At 44.6% G+C, this 21,333-nt stretch overlaps 1 protein-coding gene across 1 annotated transcript; it reads left to right on the top strand.

Annotated features, from left to right (window-relative positions):
• The first annotated feature begins 352 nt into the window (after positions 1–352).
• On the top strand, positions 353–21,303 carry pot1 (protection of telomeres 1 homolog). Its single transcript, XM_088298969.1, has 19 exons — positions 353–502; positions 3,480–3,602; positions 3,774–3,846; positions 3,931–4,022; positions 5,616–5,723; positions 6,547–6,621; positions 6,698–6,815; positions 8,264–8,394; positions 8,484–8,777; positions 9,802–9,957; positions 16,853–17,037; positions 17,106–17,203; positions 17,794–17,823; positions 18,608–18,764; positions 18,844–19,064; positions 20,256–20,397; positions 20,496–20,581; positions 20,778–20,872; positions 20,960–21,303. Exons 2-19 carry the CDS (start codon positions 3,495–3,497, stop codon positions 21,197–21,199), a joined length of 2,409 nt encoding a protein of 802 aa, XP_088155095.1. The 5' UTR covers positions 353–502; positions 3,480–3,494; the 3' UTR covers positions 21,200–21,303.
• Positions 21,304–21,333: the final 30 nt, after the last annotated feature.

Below are 21,333 nucleotides of genomic sequence, written 5' to 3'. Positions count from 1 at the left end.
AACAAAGTTTCAAGTTTTCCCTTGATAAATCAAAATTTTATGTGTTATCAATGTGTTATGTTACATTTGTTGCCACAAGTAATATATTTAAGGCAGACGTTTTGCACATTCATTCTGAAAGGCAAATGTTTCTTATGTTCACTGTTTGATCAAATAGAAGCAAAAGTTTGAGTTTTCTGTCATTTTTAACAAAACATTGCAAAAGTTATCATTTTGCACTTCATGAATGTGATTCAATGTGTTCAACTTTGATCTTTTAGGTGGGGGTGTATTGTTTAATCACTTGGAAAAGAAGAAAACTGGCAAATGTTAGCGTCGATAAACAGCGCATGCGCGTTCGAGCAGCTTCCGCATTTTCCTGCCGCGCATGCACGTTCGAGCAGCTTCCGCATTTTCCTGCCGCGCATGCGCGTTTGTGCAGCTTCCGCATTTTCCTCCCGCGCATGCGCGTTCGAGCAGTCTGCTAGTTCGAAAGCCAGGCGGGGGAAATACAAAGTAAAAGGTAAGTTTTATCTCCTGAAGATTATTCACCACTCCTTTTTAGGGATAACTGCACAGGCAATTTGATGAGTTATTTCCTTTGGCGGCCGTTTCGTGTCACGCTGCAGCAAGCGCCAGACTTGATGCAAAATATCTCCGCTTTTGAGTTTCATCACTCGGTGGAGCTACGAGAGACTATTAAAGCCGTTGCGTCGTGATTTTTTAAAGTCTTTGCGGTCCATTTTGATATTCGTCGTGCTTTGAATATATACAAATCGTTCCCAGAACCTGATAAAAGCACAACTGTCCCTATTAATCACGTCGCCTCGTCTGCCGTTTGCATGATTCAGTGTCTTCTTACAAGTGCAATTTTGTTTGAAAATGCCCGTTACAGTAGCTGCTCGTGTTTGCCGAATGGGCCAGTGAACAGAATTTGTTCATGAAAATTTGTCATATGTAGCAATGGCATATTGCGTATACATTACATCCGGTATTCGACCTTTAACGTTTGTTTTTGCATCCCGTTTCGGATGGTCGTCGCTAATTTGCTTGTTGCAGACCCTATTTTTCATTTTATTTATTTATTTTTTTTGTGCCCCGTTACCCAGAATGCATTGCAATTTAATTCAATTAAGGTATGGCTATGGGCTGATATTTGTGCCACTAGAAACTGAATCTGAATATTATTGATTTGAATGTGAATTAACTTGAATATTTGAATTGAAAACTGGATTATTGAATTACATAAATTGTATAGTTATGTTTAATTTGAATCTGAATTTTTCCCTCTGAATTATTTTTTGTTAGGAACTGTATCCCAATAAACTTGAACATGAATTTAAGACTGTAAAATTCCTACTAAAAATTCTAATTTACAGACATACGGGAACTTTAGGTGACTGGAGGATGAGCAATGGATTCCAGGTACATCGATCTAGATATTCTCTTCGGCCAAACAGCACCTTCATTTTGAAGGCCGTAAACGGCGTCATTAGTATTGCCAGCCAACATTGCACGGATTATAAGTTTTATATATATATATATATATAAAATACGCCAGAGAAATTTGCGGTGAACAAATGAGCAACCAGCCTTTAAAAGTGTCCGACGCTTGACGCCCCCCAGGGGTTTCTTTCGGTCCTGCAAAACCCACAACCAAAGTAACACGTCTGAGGATGGCGGCTGGCAATAATAACGGCGTAGTTTTCAGCCTTCAAAACAAAGGGGCTGATTTGCCGACGAGGAGATCTATGTTTCTGGAATCCATTGCTCATCCTAGAGGCACCCCTATGGGCTGTATTTGTGCCACAAGAAACTGAATCTGAATTTCGATTTGAACGTTATTTGCTTAACTTGAATATTTGAATTGAAAACTGAATTATTGAATTACATAAATTGTAGATGGAAATATTCAGATTCAAATTAACAATAAATATGCACTTACTTAGAAAGTCCTTGACGTTTGCCTGTTTTCTGATATGTTTTGGACCAATCCAGGAACTGAATTTTAGTTAATATGTTTGTGAATTATAACACTGTCAATTTGAAATGGTGTTCTTCATTAAAAAAAAAATCGCATTTGTTGATTAATTGAATAAATCGATTATTAGAATATTGATGAGTTGCAGCTTGAGAAAAAAGGAAAACCTGTTTTTGAAAAATTACATTATTATTTCCATTTCTTTCCTTTGGTGAGGTGATAACGATTGAGGCCGGAAATTGGATTTTTGTAAACGAATACGATTTTATTTTAAGGCCATGTCGGCCAGCCATATGCGATGGGAGGTTATCGTGTTGAGATTCTTGCCTGGCTGCCCACTGAGAGGATTTCTTCTGTGCCATGTTTCCGATCTGAAGGTCACTAGATAAGACGGCTGACGTGTGGGCAAAACACGGATGCAAAAAAAAAAAAAAAGTTCTGTATCTACGTTTCACAGATGGCGTGGAAACTGAGATGAGATGCTTGAATGGTTTATAGCTGCAATTTCAGATTTAAATTTTTTTCCCCCGTTCCTGTATAGAAAAAATAAAGCCTTTTTTTTCTCCTGGGATTTTCTTTATTCTGCATTATACCAAGCATGTTTTAGTATTAACTTGCATCAAGTAATTAAAATAAATCTGAAAGTGTGAATAATTGCTTCCCCCTTGGAATTAGTATTTATTTTGAAGTAATGAAAGTGAATTAATTGTTAACATTGATTAATCGTACACAGGCCTAGCTTTAGGTGAGTTTGTGTGTGTGTGTGTTTCCCCCTCCCCTCCAAGCGAGAGAGCGAGAGAGTGACTTGTAGCATCTGGAAGGTCAATGTCGGGTTCTGTCGCTCAACTCGGAGCTCCAGAATGACTCCTTCCTCTTCTTAACTCAGCCCCCCGGCTCCTCTGCCGCACTCCAAAGCACCGAGGTTCATCCCATTAATTTCTTTTTCCACGCTGGCATTTCCGCCCGAGCGAGCGAGCGAACGAATGTGGCGTCTGCCCGGCAGGCTGTTCCCACCACACGGCGCTCACGCTCAAGCTAAGCGACTCTGACAGAAAGCCACGCGCTACCTGCTGGGACCACTTTCCTGGGTTAGTTTCCCAAAAGCACTGACAGCCCCCCCGACCCCCATTCGAGTTCAGCTCGTTTCTTGGTAAGCCCTCTTCTGTGGCACACTTGTGCCTTCTAAACAGAGGCTTGTCTGTGTTGATTTGCACTCCCGTCATTCGGGTTATGATAATCCGCCAAGGTTAAAAGGAGGCAACTGCACTCTTGTTTGTGGAAGACACTTTGCCTCGAAATCCTAAAGGCTTCCTCACTTTAAAATGTTTTAAGTGCATCGTCGTGCAATTTGTCTCTTGTGGGTATGTGGCAGTCGGGTTGTTGTTGCGAGACGTGGCCGGTGAACGAGCGTCCTGCATAGCAATCGCTCATTCATTCAATTTTAACATTTGAAAGCCCTCCACAAAACATCATCCACAAGTGAGACATGATCAAACGGTTGTTTTTATTTTTTTTTAAGGCTGCCGCCACCGCGATGCCTGTCATTGTGTTGACGGAAGGGGCGGGTCCTGGCGGCCACCTGACTATCATTCCGATCTCGCACATCAACATCAACAGTGACCCCTGCCACCACTCGGTCAAGGTGAGGTTCTGGCAACCACTTGCTGTGTTTCTGCAAATTTGCTGCATCAAACCTTCGGGGAAGGCTCCAAAAAAACAAAAAACAAAAAAAAACCAATAAAAATCCATTGATACCTCATGGCGATATTACTGTAACACACATGCGTGTGTGTGGGGGTGTGTGTCCGTCCAGGGCAGAGTGGTCCACAAAGGGCCGCTGGTGTCGTCACCAAGTCACGACTTCATCCTGAAGGCGGCCATTGAAGGTACGAATATGGACTTGACGTTGGGCAGCACCTTGAATGACTTCCTGTTGTGTTTGGCCTTTGTGTTTTTATGTTTTCCGTCAGAAGACAAGTCTGGGCCGCGAGAGGTCTCGTCCATCAACTTGGTGCTGCTGGGCAGGCTGGCCCGTGACTTCTGTCAAGCTGTCAATCAAGGGGTACGTGCGTCCTTTGGGTGCTTGATGGATCCTTTTCATTGCTGGCCTGTGGCCAATGACATTCCTTTTTTTGTGTGTGTGCGTGGATGTGCGTGCGTGTGTGCGTATTGAGGATAAAAAAAAAAAAAAAAAAAAACACCTGGCGGAACCTCAGCACTATGTGATGTGTTTTGTATATTTTGTCTTCGCATGAGCGTTCATTGCTCTTTGAAGTCCTCCAGAACGCGTCTGTTGGCTTCTGGTCTCCGCAAACGTGCCGGGCTTCAATTTACTGCCCATATGTTTGTTTGGGTGTGTTTCATGTCGTAGTGACTCGTAATTAGAGTTAATTGTGTCGTATCATAATTGAGTATTATTTTATGGCATCGTAATTGGAGTCAGATTGTATGAATCAGATCATGCGACGATGTAGCGTGCGTTTGTCGTGGACGATCGGATTTGAGCGACTACAGAATTGCAGTCAATCATTTTTCTTCGTAAATTCCAGAGGGTCATAGCTAGAGGTCAAAGAATTTGATAATCAAATGTTCAGCATCAATTTTGTTCATCGCTTAATGACGCTTTAGAGATTCCAAAAATATTCAGCCTCTCAGCAGTAAAACATTTTCTGATTTCTTCAGTTGTCAATCAAAACCAACTTGGATTATCTTGGTGTGTATTCAAATGTCTGTTTTTACTTTACTTCTGTTTTCTGATCAAAGCTTAATCGTTTTGTTGAGCTCTTTCAGTTTGCCATCATCTTGTGGCTTGAGCAAAGGGACAGAAATGATTTGTAATCATTGCAAAAAAATCACCAGCAAATTAATAGATTATTAAAATAAGTCATAGTCCCTGGCCCCTCTTTTTCAAACTACCGACAATTGTAGCGGCTTTTTGTGGCCTTAAAGAAATCTTTTGGACACTGTGACTTTTCCATCATTGCTGTTTGTCTGGGCACGTGCACGTGCACGTGCACCCGGGGCCGACGCTACCCATTTGGGTGTCCAAAGCTGAAAAGTCAGATGAGCCCCGCCCCCACCTCAACCCCACACAACATTTAAACATTTTTTTTGTTTTTGTTTTTTTGTGCGTGTGTGTGCGGGTGCGGCTGATGAGACAATGTTGACTTTTTTTTATATTTCTCTGGTCTTTTCTGTCTTATGGCTGTATGGCTGTTTTTATAGATTTAATTTTATTTTGTAGATGGATAACTTCATCTGGTGAGGGAAAGTAGATTTGGTGGCTTCATAAAGTTGACAAACCTTTCCACATGATCGGTTTGTTGAAAAGTTGTGAAAAAAAGTTCGCTTCACCCCCCCTCCCCGTTCCCCCTCTCACTTGCTCTGTGACAGTTGCATGACATTAACCACAAAAATACATTTGTATTTTTTTTTTCTATTTCCAGTGTCAAATTTAGCAGATGATTTTGCTAATATGCCGTTAGAATAGTAAAGTTGTGGGTAATCGGTGACGGCAATTCGTGAACCGTTCACTTACATTACAGGTGAAGGGCTAGCATGCTAGCTCTTCACACTCGTCCAAATAATAAAATCGTTTTGATTTGGACAGTTGACGCATTCTCTACTGCTCTCAGTTTTTTGTTTTTCCCGCCAGGACGTGGTGACGGCCTCGGGCTTCACGGTGAGCAAATCTCCCACGGCGCGAAAGGACCAGCGACATTTGTGCAACCTGCTGCTGTCGGGAGAGCAAGCCTTCATCCGCGTGAGCACTCGACCGACGTCGTCTGTTCACGTCGCATGTTGCTGCTACCAGTACCTGCATACTAATCCAAATAATTGTCCTTCAAAATGACTTTTTGGGTCTTGAAGGCTTTGTTCATGGTTGATGAAGTCTTAATTAATGTTACTACATAAAATATCAAAAATTCTACGGCACAATAGGCTACAAATGTCAAGTTATTAAAAGGATGGGCGTTAAATTTCAACAAGTGGGCGTCTAATATTGCAATATTAATATTGCCTTTATTAGTCCCACAATGGGGAAATTCGAGATTCGAACCCAGGCCTCCTGGGGAGACTGGGTCCTGAACGCGGCGCCTTAGACCACTCGGCCATCCTGGCAGTCTAAGATATTGGAGAAGACAGCCCCCTGCAGATTTGCAAATATTGCGGGAAAAATATGACAATTATAAGGGAAAGAAAAAATAAATTATGTAATAATGTGTATGTATGTATATATATATATATATATATATATATATATATAATACGAATATTAGAAAAATCCTCAACGATATAAATTGAATAAAAATGTGTTACACCAAAACAAAATATGAGATGAAAAAGAAAATGTATTTGTGCCCAAAATACAACAAAGTTGTTTGATGTTCTGAAATATTTCAAGCAACCAAGAAATGTGCCTGTTAATTGGGTAGCATCGAGACAGATTTTGTCTCGCTGGTATCAGAAAAGTGCGACCGTTCCGCTCGACGACCGGCGCTGTCAGCTTCTCTCGTCATGTTAGTGGCATTACATTGGAGTTTAAAAGAAAAAAAACAATGTCCACTGTGTCTTCTGTGCTTCAGGTGTGTCGCCGTGCGCCTGCTGAGCTCTCACCTCCACAACAAGCCAAGAAAAAAAAGCCTCCCCTCCCTGCTGCGGTCAGAAGCCCGTCAGGCTGCTGCAGCCATCCGCGGCAAATCCTTCGATTGCAACAATTGTTCTTCCCTCGTGCAGGTTTCCGGCACGCCGAGGTACACGTACGTCAAGCTTGGGGAGCTGAAACCTGGCACTGTGGTCAACGTGTATGGCGTGGTGGTCTTCTTCAAACAGCCCTTCAAGAGTCGCGGCTCAGGTCAGCAGTCAAATTGCAGCCGATGCACTTGCAAGTCCTGATTGGATTGCATTGAAAGTGACCCAATTTGTTTGTCATACAGTACAACACGACTTTATTTATGCTGCGCATTTCACAACAGCTTCAGCCGGAACAATATAACCTTACTTGGCATTAATACAACAGCATGAATTCTACGTTTCATATCCGAATCAGGATCAGAATGCGCTTTATTGTCATTGTACTCCGTGTGCAACAAGATTGGCTCACTCCCCTCTTCAGTACAATATAACAACTAATTTAATTTAATGTATCAATTAAAATAAAGATTAAATAAATATGAAATTAAATAATAAATAAAACGCATTATGTTGCCGTTCTTCAAGGTAAGGGCAGTTGCGTGCGAGAGTTCCGCATGGAGATGGCTCTTGGGAAGAAACTGTTTTTCAGTCTGTTCGTCTTTGTTTTGATGCACCTGTCGCGCCTGCCAGAGGGCAACAGGTCCAAGAGGTGTGAGCTCGCTTGAGTATTGTCCTTGCTGATCTTGCGAGCTCTGCTGAGGCACCGGGTGGTGTCGATGTCCGACAGGGAAGGGAGAGGGAAGCCGATAATCCTCTGCGCTCTTTTGACCGTCCTCTGGAGCCTCACTCGGTCTGCCTCGGTGCAGCCGCCTTACCAGGTGGAGACGCAGTAAGTCAGCAGAAGGCCAGCCGTTCAGTGTGCCGTCGTCATCGTCATGGACGATCTGGCTCACATCTGAATTGAACTTGTAAGAATCAGAATCAGAAATCCCTTTATTGTCATTGTACTCAAGTGCGCAACGAGATTAGAGAGCTCCCCTCGCCAGTGCGATACAACAAGAATTCCGATAAATATACAAATGAGATAAATAAGAGAATAGTAAAATAATAGTGAATAGGATATATAAAAACACATCACGTTGCTTTTCTGCAAGGTGCGGGTGGTCGTGTGTGTGTGTGTGAGAGTTCAGAATGGAGATGGCTCTCGGAAAGAAACTGTTTCTCAGTCTATTGGTCCTTGTAGCGCCTGCCAGAGGGCATCAGGTCCAACAGGTGGGAGTTCGGGTGGGTATTGTCTTTGAGCTTCAAAACAGCATTTCCCCCTCTTATCGCCCATTTGTGGGAAAGTTGTGACATGAACTGCAGAAACAAAGGCGAGCCAGGAATTTCCTGCCACCAAAGTCGTATCAAAGGCGGCATGCCGATGCCAGCAAATGAAGCGATTTTGGTTATGTCTTAGGTCCGTAACTCTAGCCATGCAGTTTTGAATAATGTCTGACTGAAAGGTTTTGTGTGCCTGCATCCGATTCTTGTTGTTTCGCAGTATTGCAATTTGAGCATCTTGTTTGAATTCTTGTCTTGTTTTGAATTTGTACATTATATAAATATAAAAAATGAAATCAATAGTGGGACCCAACTTAGCAGGGCCATTTTGTGTCCTCTCTGCAGACTTCTGCTCCAGCCTGAAGATCACCGATCAATCGGAGCAAAAGATTAGCTGCACCATTTTCTGCTCCAAATTGAAGTCGCACCCGCAAATATTCCAGATCGGCGACATCGTGCGCTTCCACAAAGTCAAGGTTCCGTATTGCTGTGGATGAATTGCAAGCCGCAATCGGTTTTCGTCGATTGAGGCGTATCCTAACGTCCGTCCCGTCCGTCCCCGCAGACGCAGCCATACAAAGATTCCCTAATGCTGATCACCACGTACGGCTTTTCCGCCTTGACCTTCAGCGGGGTGGTGGGCGGCGACATGGAGCCCCGGACGTCCAGCCAGACCTTCCACTTCAGCGAGGACGATCGTCGCATCGTGACGGAGCTGCGATCGTGGTTGGCCGGCCAGGATCTGCTGCCCCCGGAGCCCACCCTGCCGCTGTCGGCCGCCCAGCCCAGGATGTACTTCAACCTCACCTGTCAGCTGCTCGCCAAAGCACCCGTCGATTCCACCTGCACCCTGCTTAGGGTAAGAAGATTTTTTCTTTTTTTACCAAGCAAACTTCAAACTGTCTCTCGGGGCAGAATTTTCAAATACACATTCCAAGGGGTCATGGATCCCTGGAAAGGAACTTCCGGTGTCTACTTCGAGCCGGGATGACGGACTTGCTGTGTCTTTTCAGGCACGGATTCTCGAGAGTTTTGCGTACGTCTACTCCTGTTAGACATGAGTCTCGACCACATTTTAATTTTTTTTAAAGTCAAACTGGCTTCAAAATAATTTTGCGGGGTGCTCTGGAGCTGACGCGTTTGTCTTTCAAGATCCCTAAAAAATGATCCCTATAATGGCCACTTGAGAACCAAAATGCCACACTACCGTTGTTCTGTCAGACCCGGCTTTTTTTTTTTTTTTTTTTGTGGGTCTCCGCTTAGTGGACATGTTTACCAGAGTCACATTGCCAAGTGAAATTACCTCTGTGGGCTGAATTCTCCTGAAAAAAATGTCCTTGCAAAGCCTGCTTGGAACCAAAATAGCAAACTTGGGTAGTCTTGGATGGGTTCCAACGACTTTTTGGGGGGGAGGACTAAACCTGCTTGACATGGCTACCAGATTTCATTTGGTGAAGTGAAACTGGCTTTGGGGACACAATTTTCAAATAAAAAAACAAATCAGAGTGCAACTACATGAAATCAAGTTCCCTGGAAATTAGCATAGTGTGGTAATAATAATAATAATAATATTCCCTTTATTAGTCCCACAATGGGGAAATTCGAGATTCGAACCCAGGCCTCCTGGGGAGACTGGGTCCTGAACGCGGCGCCTTAGACCACTCGGCCATCCTGGCAGCTTAACTTAACACTGAAATGTCTTTTCACGAATGGCTTTGTTTAACCTTTTTTTTGTGGGTGTACTCACGATGGAATTGCCTCCCAAAGTTGATGTTGCCAAGTGACACAAGCTTTGGGCATGACGTTTTCCAAAAGGCTGATCATCCTCTTGGGGCCGTTTGCTGAATTGTCATTTGTCACCATTTAAATTTTTTTTTCTGCAGGTCTGGGATGGCTCCCGCTGTCCTCACGCTCTGCTGAAAGTGACGGTGGACTCCAACATCATGGAGGGGCCGGGCTCCTTCTCCGAGGAGCACGAGAAGCTCATCGCCAACGTGCTGGTCTATGACAACCATGTGCAGTCCACCCAGCAGCTCAAGGTCAGAATTCACGCACAACTCAAACTCAAAAAAGCAGCACATGACGTCAACAATCTCTCAAATAATTTCTTGTTATTCTTGTCTTTTTTTTCACAATTCTAAAAGAGTTCCTCAATGTCTTCATAACATGCCAGGGCCTTTCCTCGCTCAAAATACACAAAGGATCTATTATTTTATATATCTATCGCGCACACACACACACAGGAAAGAAAAAAAACTGAAATCATCGGGGAAAATACGCAAATATTTTTAAAAATGAATAATAAATATGAGATGACTTGGCTCATAACTGAAAACTCATATTGGAAGTCATCTTTTTCCTTTGAAGGGAATGGAAAATCCGTTCCAGTCTTCCCCCAATAAACAAGAAAAATTGTTGTATTGTGCATTTCAAAGTGGAAAAATATAAAAAATAAAATAGTATTTGAATTCATGAAAGCATACGTTAATGACGCTAATGAATGGAATAAACTGTTTTCGCCGCGCTGCCTCTGTTGAATGTGCTGCTTTTCCTGGTGTGCCCACGAAGACTGACAAAAAAAAAAAAATACCGTCCATTGAGACGGCTCCGCTCGTCAGTGCAGCACTTATAATTGCCGTTCTACACAAGAACGCGCAAGAATCCGATAGCAAGAACTGCTTGGCGACATTTGCTGTGGCCGCTACCGCGCTGGCCCGATGGCAGAGCTTCAAATTTCAAGCGCGTGTTTGTGTGTACATGACACATAAAATGCGCCATTTTACACTCGTCTCCTTTCATAGGCTGTTTGTTCTCAGACAAAGATTTGGAGATGTTCCTGTGCAAGAGACGTTAAAACAGTCCGTCCAAGTCGCTCCTCGAGGACGCTCGCGAGTAAATAAAGCTGCCGCGCGAGACCGACGGATTGTCTCTCGTCTCAAACCTGCTGACTAAGCATACTTTATCAGATGGAGGCGCCGTCCTCCAGGATTTTTCTTTTTTTTTTTTTCTTTTTACGGCTGCCTTTTAAAGCCTTTGGAATGAAAGATAACAGCACGCCAACAAGAAGACCCCCACTTGAGTTAACAATGTGCTTTCGATTGAATGCGCATTCACGTTCTTTTCTTGGCTTTTTGCAGAGGCTAAACATTCCCAACAACACCGTGCAGATTACTCCTGCTAACAAAAGTTATATTTTAGGGCTCAGAGACAGGTAGGCTATGCAAAATTTCCATTTTTTTTTTCTTTTTTAACATACGCTGTCTAATGTGGACTGAGTGTTGTCAAACTTTGACATTCATTTCGAGTATTTGCCATTAAGACAGAAACTATTTAAAAAAAAATGTCCTTGACACCCGTTTCACCGATCAGCATGAAATTGGATGTTCATCTTGTCATTTATGATAACAGGACCCGTGCCTGAAATTTCACAGGAAGTCAGCCATTTTGGTTTGGCGCGGCCATTTGAAGCAAATTTCCTCGAGTGCTTTTCAAGAGGAAATCAAAATCTGGATGTCATTTAATTTCTTGAATTTCAACGAAAAGAAGACGGACGTTGTTGTGTGGCCCTTCAACTTTCAACCCTGTTAACCTCGGCCCCTCTGGCATCTTATCGAAAGCCAACAGCGTCAAACTTGGGTTTTAAACCGGCCAGTGTTTGAACTTGGATCGCCAATTCAGGGCTGTCGTTCGATCTAGCTTCTTTCATCTCAGGCAGCTGGCCAAAGTGAAGCCCTTTCTTTCCCAGCAGCACTTAGAAACTGTAATGCTTGGTTCCGTCTCGGCTAGATTCCTGTCACGTACTTGACTTTGGAGTCAGCCGGTCCTCCCTCAAGCGGCTCCAGTTGCTCCAAAATGCTGCTGCTCAAACGACGGATCTCATCGCCCCAATCTTGGCCTCTCTTTGTGGCTCCCAGTGCACTGTAGAGTGTAATTGAAGATACTTCACCCCAGCGTACCTCTCTGAGCTCCTCCACCACTTCTGCGGACAAAATGCTGCCAGAAGACTAAGAGGAGCCTCGGGGGGGGATCGTGCCTTTTCTGTTGCTCGTCCTTCTCCATGGAATGACCTTTGACCTCCCATTGAATGTTCGGCAAGCCCTACTCCTTCTTTGTCCACTTTTAAAACACGTCATTTTTATTCTTTGGCTTTTGACTCAACATGAGACTGTCACTGGTCCGCTCTTCTTCTGGTATCTATTGTTTGTGTTTGTGTTTGTGTTTCCCACGAATTTAAATGTCTTTTATTTATGAATTAAATTTATGGCGGCATATGAAAAGCGCTTTGTTAGCGCTCCAGTTGTTGTGAAATGCGCTATAGGAATCAAGTTGTTTTGTATGGTGGACTTGATGTCCGTCACGACAGTCTTGCTGCACCGAAATGCGACCGCAAATCACCCATTTTGATTGGAGAAAGTATTGTCAGCAAATGTAGCAGCATTAGTCCAACTATGACTACGTCGCACTTTGTTTTGTTTTAATTTTCAAACGGAGGGACACGTTGGCTTATTTTTGCAAGCAAGTCACATATTTACAAAGTGCGTGTGTGTGGTTGGAATGTGGCAGCGCATCCGTCTTTATTCGGTTCTCAGAAGCGTCAATGACATTGTGGCAGTTGCAAAGTCCCATTCGGTGAGCGCACACACACAGGTTCGTTACGCCGCCGCCGCCGCTGCTGCTGCTGCGTTAACCAGCGCGTACGTTGGCCTTCACAGTTCCAACTGGCTTTGACCGCCGTTCAATCAACCCTGGCATTCCCACCGCTGCTTTTGCTTGATTTGCCGAAATGGACAAATTTGTCTTCTTTTTTATTTATTTATTCTGTTTTGCTCCTGCTCGGCGGCCTTTTTACTCTGCACAGATTTGATGTCAGCCTTTTGTAATCAACCTCCTCCAAAGTCTCCCTTGGTAATCAACACGGTGCGCATTTTGATGCCAAACGACCGTCGTGGACCTCCAAGGTTGCGTAATGACACGTCACCGCTTTGGAGAGGGCAACTTCATTACTGCGCAGGTCGGCCACTCCACTAATCACACACACGTTGGCGCTTCATGTCCAAGTCCAGAGATGTCCAAGCATTAATATTCCTTCTCCGAGATTGATTTGTCACCACATGACAATTAAGGGCAAGATGTGGGAGCACTCTTGCTGGGGAATTCTGATATCATTGGGCAACATTACTAATCAAGCGCTTCATCTCTGCAGTGACGGAGGGGCAAAACTCAAACATTCAACACTCGCATGGAACTATCGTAAAGTCATTCATTGTGTCCGCTGGAATGTGAGCGTTTACTGCCGTCAACATATTTGTCGTGTTCGTTTTTCAACGGGCAAGCATGCAGGAAGGTCTTAGCAGCGAAATTCAGCTTTCTAAACCGCCGTAACGATGACGTCATATGGGATTTGAGCTCAGTACGGCTTTTGAGTTGACGATACTGATTAGGAGGTGAATCTCAGCCTGTCGCGACAACAAAGTTTGTATCAACGGAGTATGTGTCGCGCTAGGTTGGAGAAAGCGTGAGAAAAGATGGCGTAGTTCATGGAGTGAATGGCAAAAAAAAAAAAATCAACTTGAACCCGACGCTATGGTGCATTTCTTTGTTTTAGATCTGTAACTAAATGAGCATTTTGCCGCCAAAAGTCCTCTCTCAGTCTTGGTTTTGTTGTTTAGGAATTTGAGATGCTAGAAAAATTAGTCGTCTCAAAGTCATGTTTTCATTGTATTTAGTTTTTTTTGGCGCTTTTTGGTGTGAAAGCGTGTCTTTTGGTGAAACCAACTCAAGTTCTGCTACTGATTACGAAAAATCAAACGCTTGTTTTATGCTCAAAGAAGAGCGTTGACTTCCTTTTGGCAGTTTTGGTGCTTAGAAGCCTTGAAAATTCTTAAACGGCACTGAACTCGGCTTTGAAAATAGCTGCCAGTGAATCAGTTAAAAAGAAAAAATGTCCAGTTAAAAATTCAATTACTATTATTTTTGTATTGGTTTCCTAAATGTCTTATTTTGGTCCTCGTACTTTATTATTTCATTTAGGGGCATGAAAAAGCAATTAGAATAAAAAAAAAAAAAGTGCATCAAAACATTCCACTTTGAAATATATCGAGATACAACAAATTGTCTTTTATTGGAGAGCTCCTAAAAGCTCTCTCGCGCCGTCTGTCAGTCTGCCTTTCCCCGTCCGTCTTCGTCCCTCTTTCTCGTGCGGCGGTGGCGGGCCCCGTGGCTCTCGCTCATTATCTCGTGTTTAGCACTCACGCTTGATCGGCGCCAACTCTGCGTTTCTGTGTCATCGAACGCTGTTGGGCTCGTGTCGGCTTGTCGTTTTCCAAGTCTTAATGCACGCTCCGTTTGCTGTTTCCAGTGTGGCGAGCGCGGCTACAAGCTCAATGAGCTTTTATGTCGGCCCGCCGGCGTGATTCCCTCCGCACCCCTGACCTCTGCCCCAAAAAAAAAAAAAAAGTGAAGTGACACGAGTGCTGGCGTCTGAGTTGAGGTGGAAGGCATTCGGGAGCCGTCACGCGCTTCTCGCTTCATCCAAACATACTGAAAGAGTGTCGCCAGTTTCTTGATCTTCTCTGGTCTTTACAATTGTTTGTTTGTCACCTGCAGAAGCGCTCTGCATTTCATGTTGGGACCTTCACCTGCCAGAATGGATGATGCCTTCACAGGATTTTAAGCCGTTTTCTTCACGTTTGCGTCACAATTGCTTGATGCAGAGAGCTGTCCTGTTGTCTTGGCGCTTACACCTGAAAAAGCAAAACTGGCGGCTGCAAGGCTTTTGAGCTCTTCTCACGGTCCACGAACGCCTCCTCATTTGAAATAAGTTTAGTCCCCACGGCACCTTCTTATTGGCCCAATATCATGGAAGACCCTCACACACTCCTGGCAAAGCACTGAACACGCTGCCCTGGTCCCCAGTTGCCGTGGCGATGCTCACGCGGTGACCTCACAGCTCCCCACCACCGCCACCCCTTTAAAAAGGAAATGTTCTTAATCCCTCACTGGCGGGAGAGGAAATCAAGGCAAAGTAGGACGCACATAGGCAGAAAAAAAAAAAAAGTACGTGCCGAAGGGTTTGCCTTTTTGATCGTTTGGTTCACGTTCGCTGCAATCGTTTTCCTTCTTTTGCTCCTCTTTTGGTGACAGATGTTCTTAGAGATTTGTTCAGCGATGTCTCCATTTGCCGAAAGCTGGCAGCTAAAAGCCGTCTTTGTGCGTGCGTGCGGGGAGGTGACTCCTGAGAGTCTTTCGGCTGCTTTCCTCTCCTCACTCGGCTACTTAAACGCTTTTGCCCCTCAGAGACGCAGTGGGAAAACATGAAGAAAAATGGATTTGCAAACTAAAATAGTGTGGACACATCCCGTCTCAGTGGAATTGAACGAGGCCGCCGGAGAGTTTTTGTGTGTTTGAGGGCAGTTCAGTCGTGATAGACCGATTATCGGCCGGGTAGATTATCAAGGACAATATTTGACATTTTGCCGCTTATCGGCATCGACCTTTTTTTTTTCTCCCATTTAACGTCCGATTAAAGTTAGAGCTGGTTTATTTCCTTCTCTCTCTCGCAGTCGCACTCTCTCCTACACGGGCAGATTTGCCCGCCCACGGCACCATTTCATTGGTTCCTTCTGCAGCCAATCAGCAGTAAGCCGCCTTTTTGTTTTTTTATACTTTGTGTCACACGCACCGTGGGAGAAGGTTAAGCGACAGACCCAAATTTTGATAAACGTCAGTCTGCTACCGCTCACAACCACTTGTGTCATGATGATGAGCGCTTTTGTCATATAAACATAAGGGGCCGTTCTTACTCGCCATAGTAAGCCGCCTTGCCTTGAGGCTAAAGCGAATCGCGCCTCCCATTGTCACATCGCCGGGGTCAGTTGCTATTTGAACGACATGGCTCGGGAGATGAGCAAAGTTGAAGATAATACTCGGAGGGAAGAAGTGAGTGAGTGCCAGTTTCCACCTTTCACGACAATTAAGTGAGCCCCCATTAAGACGAGAAAGCATTTTCAGAGTTGGAGGCGCAATCTCATACACCTGTCAGCTCATGTAGCGTGTGTCCTGCGTAACGTCATGTGGTGACCACTCGGCTCAAACAAAATTATGGCTGAAATTTGCCATATTTCTTCCATGATGTTGTTTTAATTCCCCAAAGTTTGTTCTGCTCACAGTGCGCGTCCGTGGATGTTTCTCTTTTGCATTTTGATGGCGCTGATAGAACGACTTTAGTCACAAGCCTCCGCCGCTTTCTAGGTGCAGCGCACTTGCACTTTTTCCAGTCGTTAGCGCCACGGCAGCGATGCTGCGTGCCGGCCTTCGCGCCTCGCCGTTGGCAACGCGCGTGACGCTTGGCTGGAGATGTCGCGCTCATCTTCTTGTTCTTCTGCTCTCCAGCTTTGATTCGATGACACTTTTGCTTCCTTGAATACGTTGAGCAAGGACAATGTTTGATTGCCTCTGACAGCCAACGTTGATGCTTCAAATCATCACCGTGACGACGATGAGGATGGGGACCAAGACGTGGACACGTTTTTGTCATCTTCAGGCGTGTCGTGACAAACATTTGAGGGGGGGGGCACGTCCTCTCGAGGCATCTTACTCACTGGTCACGATGCAAAGTTTAGTGCCGCAGCGCCATCTGCTGGCGTCCACAATAACGACAGGACGCGAGATTCTTTTGGCGCTTCGTCAAGCTCATCGTGCGACTCGGCATTTCCTCAAAACATATATTGTTGTTCGAGTTTCCGAAAACAAATGCAATCTTTGTTGTTGCGCTTTCCTCAAAGGAGGAGACAAAATATTGAAGATGAGCTTTTGTAAAATGAAGACCTAAAAAAAAAGGATTGACGCTATTGACAAATGTTTTGAACTGTCGTTATTGTGACGTGTAGACGATATGCTGTCGTTTGTCCGTCTTGCCTGAATGTCCTGCACCAGCCCGGAGACTTTTTGAGAATCTTCAACCTGCGAGCCATCCCGGGTTCCGTCAAGGTCGCCGGGCTGAGCAGCAGCCAAGCGGAGGAGGTCAACCATCTCGCCTTCCACCTGCACGGCGGCACGGCCTACGGCAGGGGTGTCCGCGTTCTGCCCCACAACAGTCCCGACGTTCGGGAGCTCACGAGGTGACTTTGAGATTGGCCGCTTCTGAATGGCCATCAGCTGACGCGATCAACGGCGTCTTTGCGTGCAGAGCCATCGAAGCTTTCCACGAAGCCAACGAGGCAAACCATCCCGAAGTCAACGACTCAGCCATGTGGGGAGTGTGGAACACACCTCCGCAGTCGCCAGGTAAGCGGAATGAACACGACGTGCTTGCTCACGTTTCCGTTCTAACGACAAAATGAACATTGCACAGGTTTCATAATGGTCAGCAAAAGTACAAAATCGCCTGGGTCAGTTTTGAGCATATTCACAAAAACAAATTGACTTACTTCCGTCACCTGAATTCAACGTTTGCCGATTGCTGTGAACTGGACGTTAAGCAGAAGCACGAACAATTTTTTTGTTTTTTTTGTTTGTTGTTCATGTGACACAATTTAAGATATGCCGTCGAAATGCCACACACTATGTCATGTTTATGTTTGGATGTTGTTTAGTGAATGAGAGGAGTTACATTTAAGCGAGGTGGCCTTAAAAAAGCTTTCATTCATCTGTTACCTGTAAGTGTGACGCTGTTGAGTTGAAATTTACTTCCACAATGAAACAATCTGGCTGGTAGACGTCTGGCGCCCTCTAGTGGCCACAAGAAGCTTTTGCCTCACTTATTGAGCAGTCAAAGCAGACCTGCACATTTGTCACGCTGATAAAAAGTTTGACAATATCTGATAAGTCATCTAACCATCTTGATGCTGTTTCTCTCTCGCCCTCTGTGTTTTTAGTGAGTGGAGTTTCGATGGAGTTCCACACAGGTATGAAATAAGATGCCTTGAATGTAGGGCTTGGTGAATAATCTTTTTTTTTTTTTCTTTTGTTAATTTGAGTTCATTTGCAGAGCTGGGCACCTGAGCCTCTTTTGCTGGTTAGTCCCCCGCCCTTCAGCCGTATTCATAAAAATTGTCGGCCCATGACAATTTTTTTATTTTTTTTTTTTTTTTAAACAGCTCCCATAGGACAAAATGTGCACTGCTTACACTAAAAACATGGCTGCAAACACAAATGACGCCGCCAGAGAGCACTGTCAGTGTTGAAAACTTCCCAATTTGGTCACGTAATTGAGTGACTTTTTCGGCTGCTCTCGCAACTTTTCATCAAAAAAGCAACAATAGTAGTCTCCCACTAAGACAACAATTCGGTTTTTTTTTTTTTTTTTTTTTGTTTAACTGCACTTTTTTTTATCACATTATCGGGTAATATCTATTGCAAAAGCAAGGATGTTCTCGAAAAATATTTTCTTAAAAGGTCGTTTTTTTTCCTGAGTGATTGTGCTTTATTTTCATATTGTCTAATAAGATCTGAACATGTAGTTCTATTATTTGTCTACAGGTTGATGCTCTGAAAAAACATTAAAACATCATTGTGAGGAGAAATGAACCAAAAGATCAAATGTATTTTGAATTATGTGACAATGTGACTGTTACTTGTGTTTTCTGTAAGTGGCAATGTATTCGTATGGAAAATTAGATTTTTGTGTGCCAAAAAAAAAACTAAATCGAAGATTTCTTGTGTAATATTTGCGTTTGTGTGGCCTTCCAGAGAGAAGCTGTGATCACGACGTTCGGCCCGTCACCCTGGGCGAGCTGACGCGTTGCAAGCCGGGCGGCGTTCATCACGTCCGAGCGCGGCTCCAATCGTACGAGCCACGTCGACTCCACCGGGCGCTCAAACTCTACTGCAGCAAGTGCACGTCCATGTACGTAACACACACGTCGGGCGAGCGTTTTGAGTGATGTCATCGCGTTGCCAGACTTGAAAGACGTGCCCTCGTCCAGGCGGGACGTTCCCGACGACAAGAGCGTGGCCGACGTTTTCTCCAAGGCGTCCATCGACTTGTGCGAGACCTTCACCAGGCCGTCGCCCTGGGTGCTCTCGGAGCAGGTCTACTTGCCCAGCAAAGACCTCGGCGTGGGACCGCCCTGTCGCATGCTCAACGTGCACCTGTCGGCGCAATTCACGGCCGAGGGGAGGCCCAAGGAGCTCATCTTCCTCACGGGTAATGTGAGGAAATCGGGGGAAGAACTGGACCGCGTGTCTGTCAATGTCAAAGTTACTGTAGTGAACAAAAACGAACGATAAAAGCAAAATATGGAAGGAAAAAAAATACTGTTATGGATAAAAAATGACAACAAAAATTATTTTTTTAAAACTGAAAAGTAACTGAAACTAGGGCTGTGCCGATAATTTGATATCGATTTGTATCGCGATAGCTGGGTGATTGATATCAATAAAAAATTGTATCAATAAATTATCAACCCCCCCCCCCCCCAAAAAAAAAAAAAAAACGGAGCAGATTTGATTAATTACGGCCCAACTCGTCACAAACTCCCTCCCATTTAGGACAAACCGAGTGAGCCGGACGCCAGAACAGTTGTGCGGGGGTTTTCCTGGAAGTCACCTCGAAGCGACGGCCAATTAAAAAAAAAAAAGCTCCATATGATGCCGTGCGACGAGCTTCCTTCCTTTTGTCACTTAAATCATCGTCAAAACGCAACGCTCGCTAACAAGCGTTCGCTCACCTTTTTGGGTTTGAATAAGAAAAAAAAAACGGTACCATCAGGCTATCATCTGGCCACTTTGACTATGACTCATAATTAAAAAAAAAAAAAAAAAAACTTGTGTCGCGTGGCCGACTTCTCAACATGAAGTCGGCGAGCGAGTCTGCCGCAGCTTTAAGACGTTCGTTGTGATGCGACCAACTTGAAGAAGCGCTCGTTAGCGCCGCGCTTACTCGGAAGTAGCGCGATTCGATTTGTGGTCACTTTTTACAACACAATACTTAACGGGATTTTTTTTTTTTTTTAAATCTTGCACAAGAAATACCAAAATAGAAGAACAAATACTAAAAATGCGAAAAACAAATCTAAAATGAAGCGTTTTTGAATAAACTAACAAATGGGCTTCTAAAACTAACGACATTTAAAATAAAAACGCAAACTGAATAAGAGTTGACTATAAATATCATTCCTAAACAAAGTATTACAACAAACAACCAATGAACTGGTCGCTAGTCGACCTTACGACGCATGTAGAAAACAATTTGGCACATTTTTCTGAGAGTAATATAAAAAATGTGCAAAAACGACATTTCCACAAGAAGTCTGTCCTGCAGTTGAAAAAACTGAGTCCGACCACCAAGATTTTGTCACAGATGACTTCTTACTGTTGTCGTTTGAATGTTTTTCAGGGTCCACGCTGCCGGAATTGCGCCACCTGGCGGCCACGTACCGCAACGTGGTCCCTGCCGGCTTGTCACCGGGAGGTCAGCTGACTCTCATGGACCTGAGCACGACGCCCTTCCTCTTTCGCGGCAGGAAGGCGTTCTACGGGTCGGGACCTCGGACACCACAACGTCAGCAATGACGCGGCTGCGTCAAAAGAGACCAGACGGTGAATTCCTGTGCGTGTGCGTGTGTGTGCCGGTCAGGTGTAAGCGATGTTCCCAAGGCGCTGCCGTCCGAGAACCGAAAGCTGACGAAGGCGAGGCCGTAGACGAGAAGATCATCGCAGAAGGTCAGTGTGTCGGTTTCTTCACTTTTCACTTCTGGTATGTGAGGTAAAACATTTGTCCAAGTCACATTTTCACTTTTGTTATTTTTTTCAACAATTAAAATCCACGTCCCAATTCTTTTGTCTTCATTTTTCCTCCCATCCTTTTGTCAAAATGGATGTCCCAATACTTTGGATCCTTGTTTTCTGTGCCGTGTAGCATTTGGCGTTCAACTTCTGAAGTTCGTGCTGTTGCTGAAGTTTCGTCTGCAGGACGCCGGCGACGCGCTTGACGTCTTCCTTTGGAGAGACGCGGTCAGTTGGAGCGGACGTCTCGTCTCGTCACGTCACGTCACGTGGCGTCACAGCAAGCCACCGACGTTTGTGTGTCTTTTTTATCAGGAGTCCTTCTTCGGCGTGTCGGCGGAAGATGCCGCAGCCGATCAGCAGGCTCAAGACCAAATCCGGCAAACGCTGGACTCCCTTTGTCCACCGGAGGGCACCGATGGTGAACATCCCTGGCTGGACTTGTGTTTGGCGGCGTACCAGGCGAACGACGTTGCAAATCCTCAAACGTGCTACCAGATCTGTCACACAAGCCTACGAACACCTCCAACCACGACCAGAAACAACTCACTTTAGTTTTATCTTTTTAAAAATGGCAATGATGAGGAAGGAGCCTTTCAAAATAATTCAGTTGCTTTTAATTATGCTGCGTCCCTTCAAAATAAAGCAGTCAGGGCCAACCTCCATAGTCTTATGCCTTTTCTTTGGCT

This window comes from Idiotropiscis lumnitzeri, chromosome 6 (genome assembly GCF_059441095.1).
Source record: "Idiotropiscis lumnitzeri isolate Australia: NSW breed Sydney's pygmy pipehorse chromosome 6, RoL_Ilum_1.0, whole genome shotgun sequence".
Classification (NCBI taxonomy): Eukaryota; Metazoa; Chordata; class Actinopteri; order Syngnathiformes; family Syngnathidae; genus Idiotropiscis; species Idiotropiscis lumnitzeri.
This window is presented reverse-complemented; position numbering and strand designations above follow the sequence as displayed.

Excerpts from the sequence above, each read along its gene's own strand:
- pot1 (XM_088298969.1), top strand. The coding sequence starts at position 3,495 with ATGCCTGTCATTGTGTTGACGGAAGGGGCGGGTCCTGGCGGCCACCTG. Across the intron at positions 5,724-6,546 it reads GAGAGCAAGCCTTCATCCGC|GTGTGTCGCCGTGCGCCTGC; the intron begins GTGAGCACTCGA and ends TCTGTGCTTCAG. Across the intron at positions 17,204-17,793 it reads CACACCTCCGCAGTCGCCAG|TGAGTGGAGTTTCGATGGAG; the intron begins GTAAGCGGAATG and ends CTGTGTTTTTAG.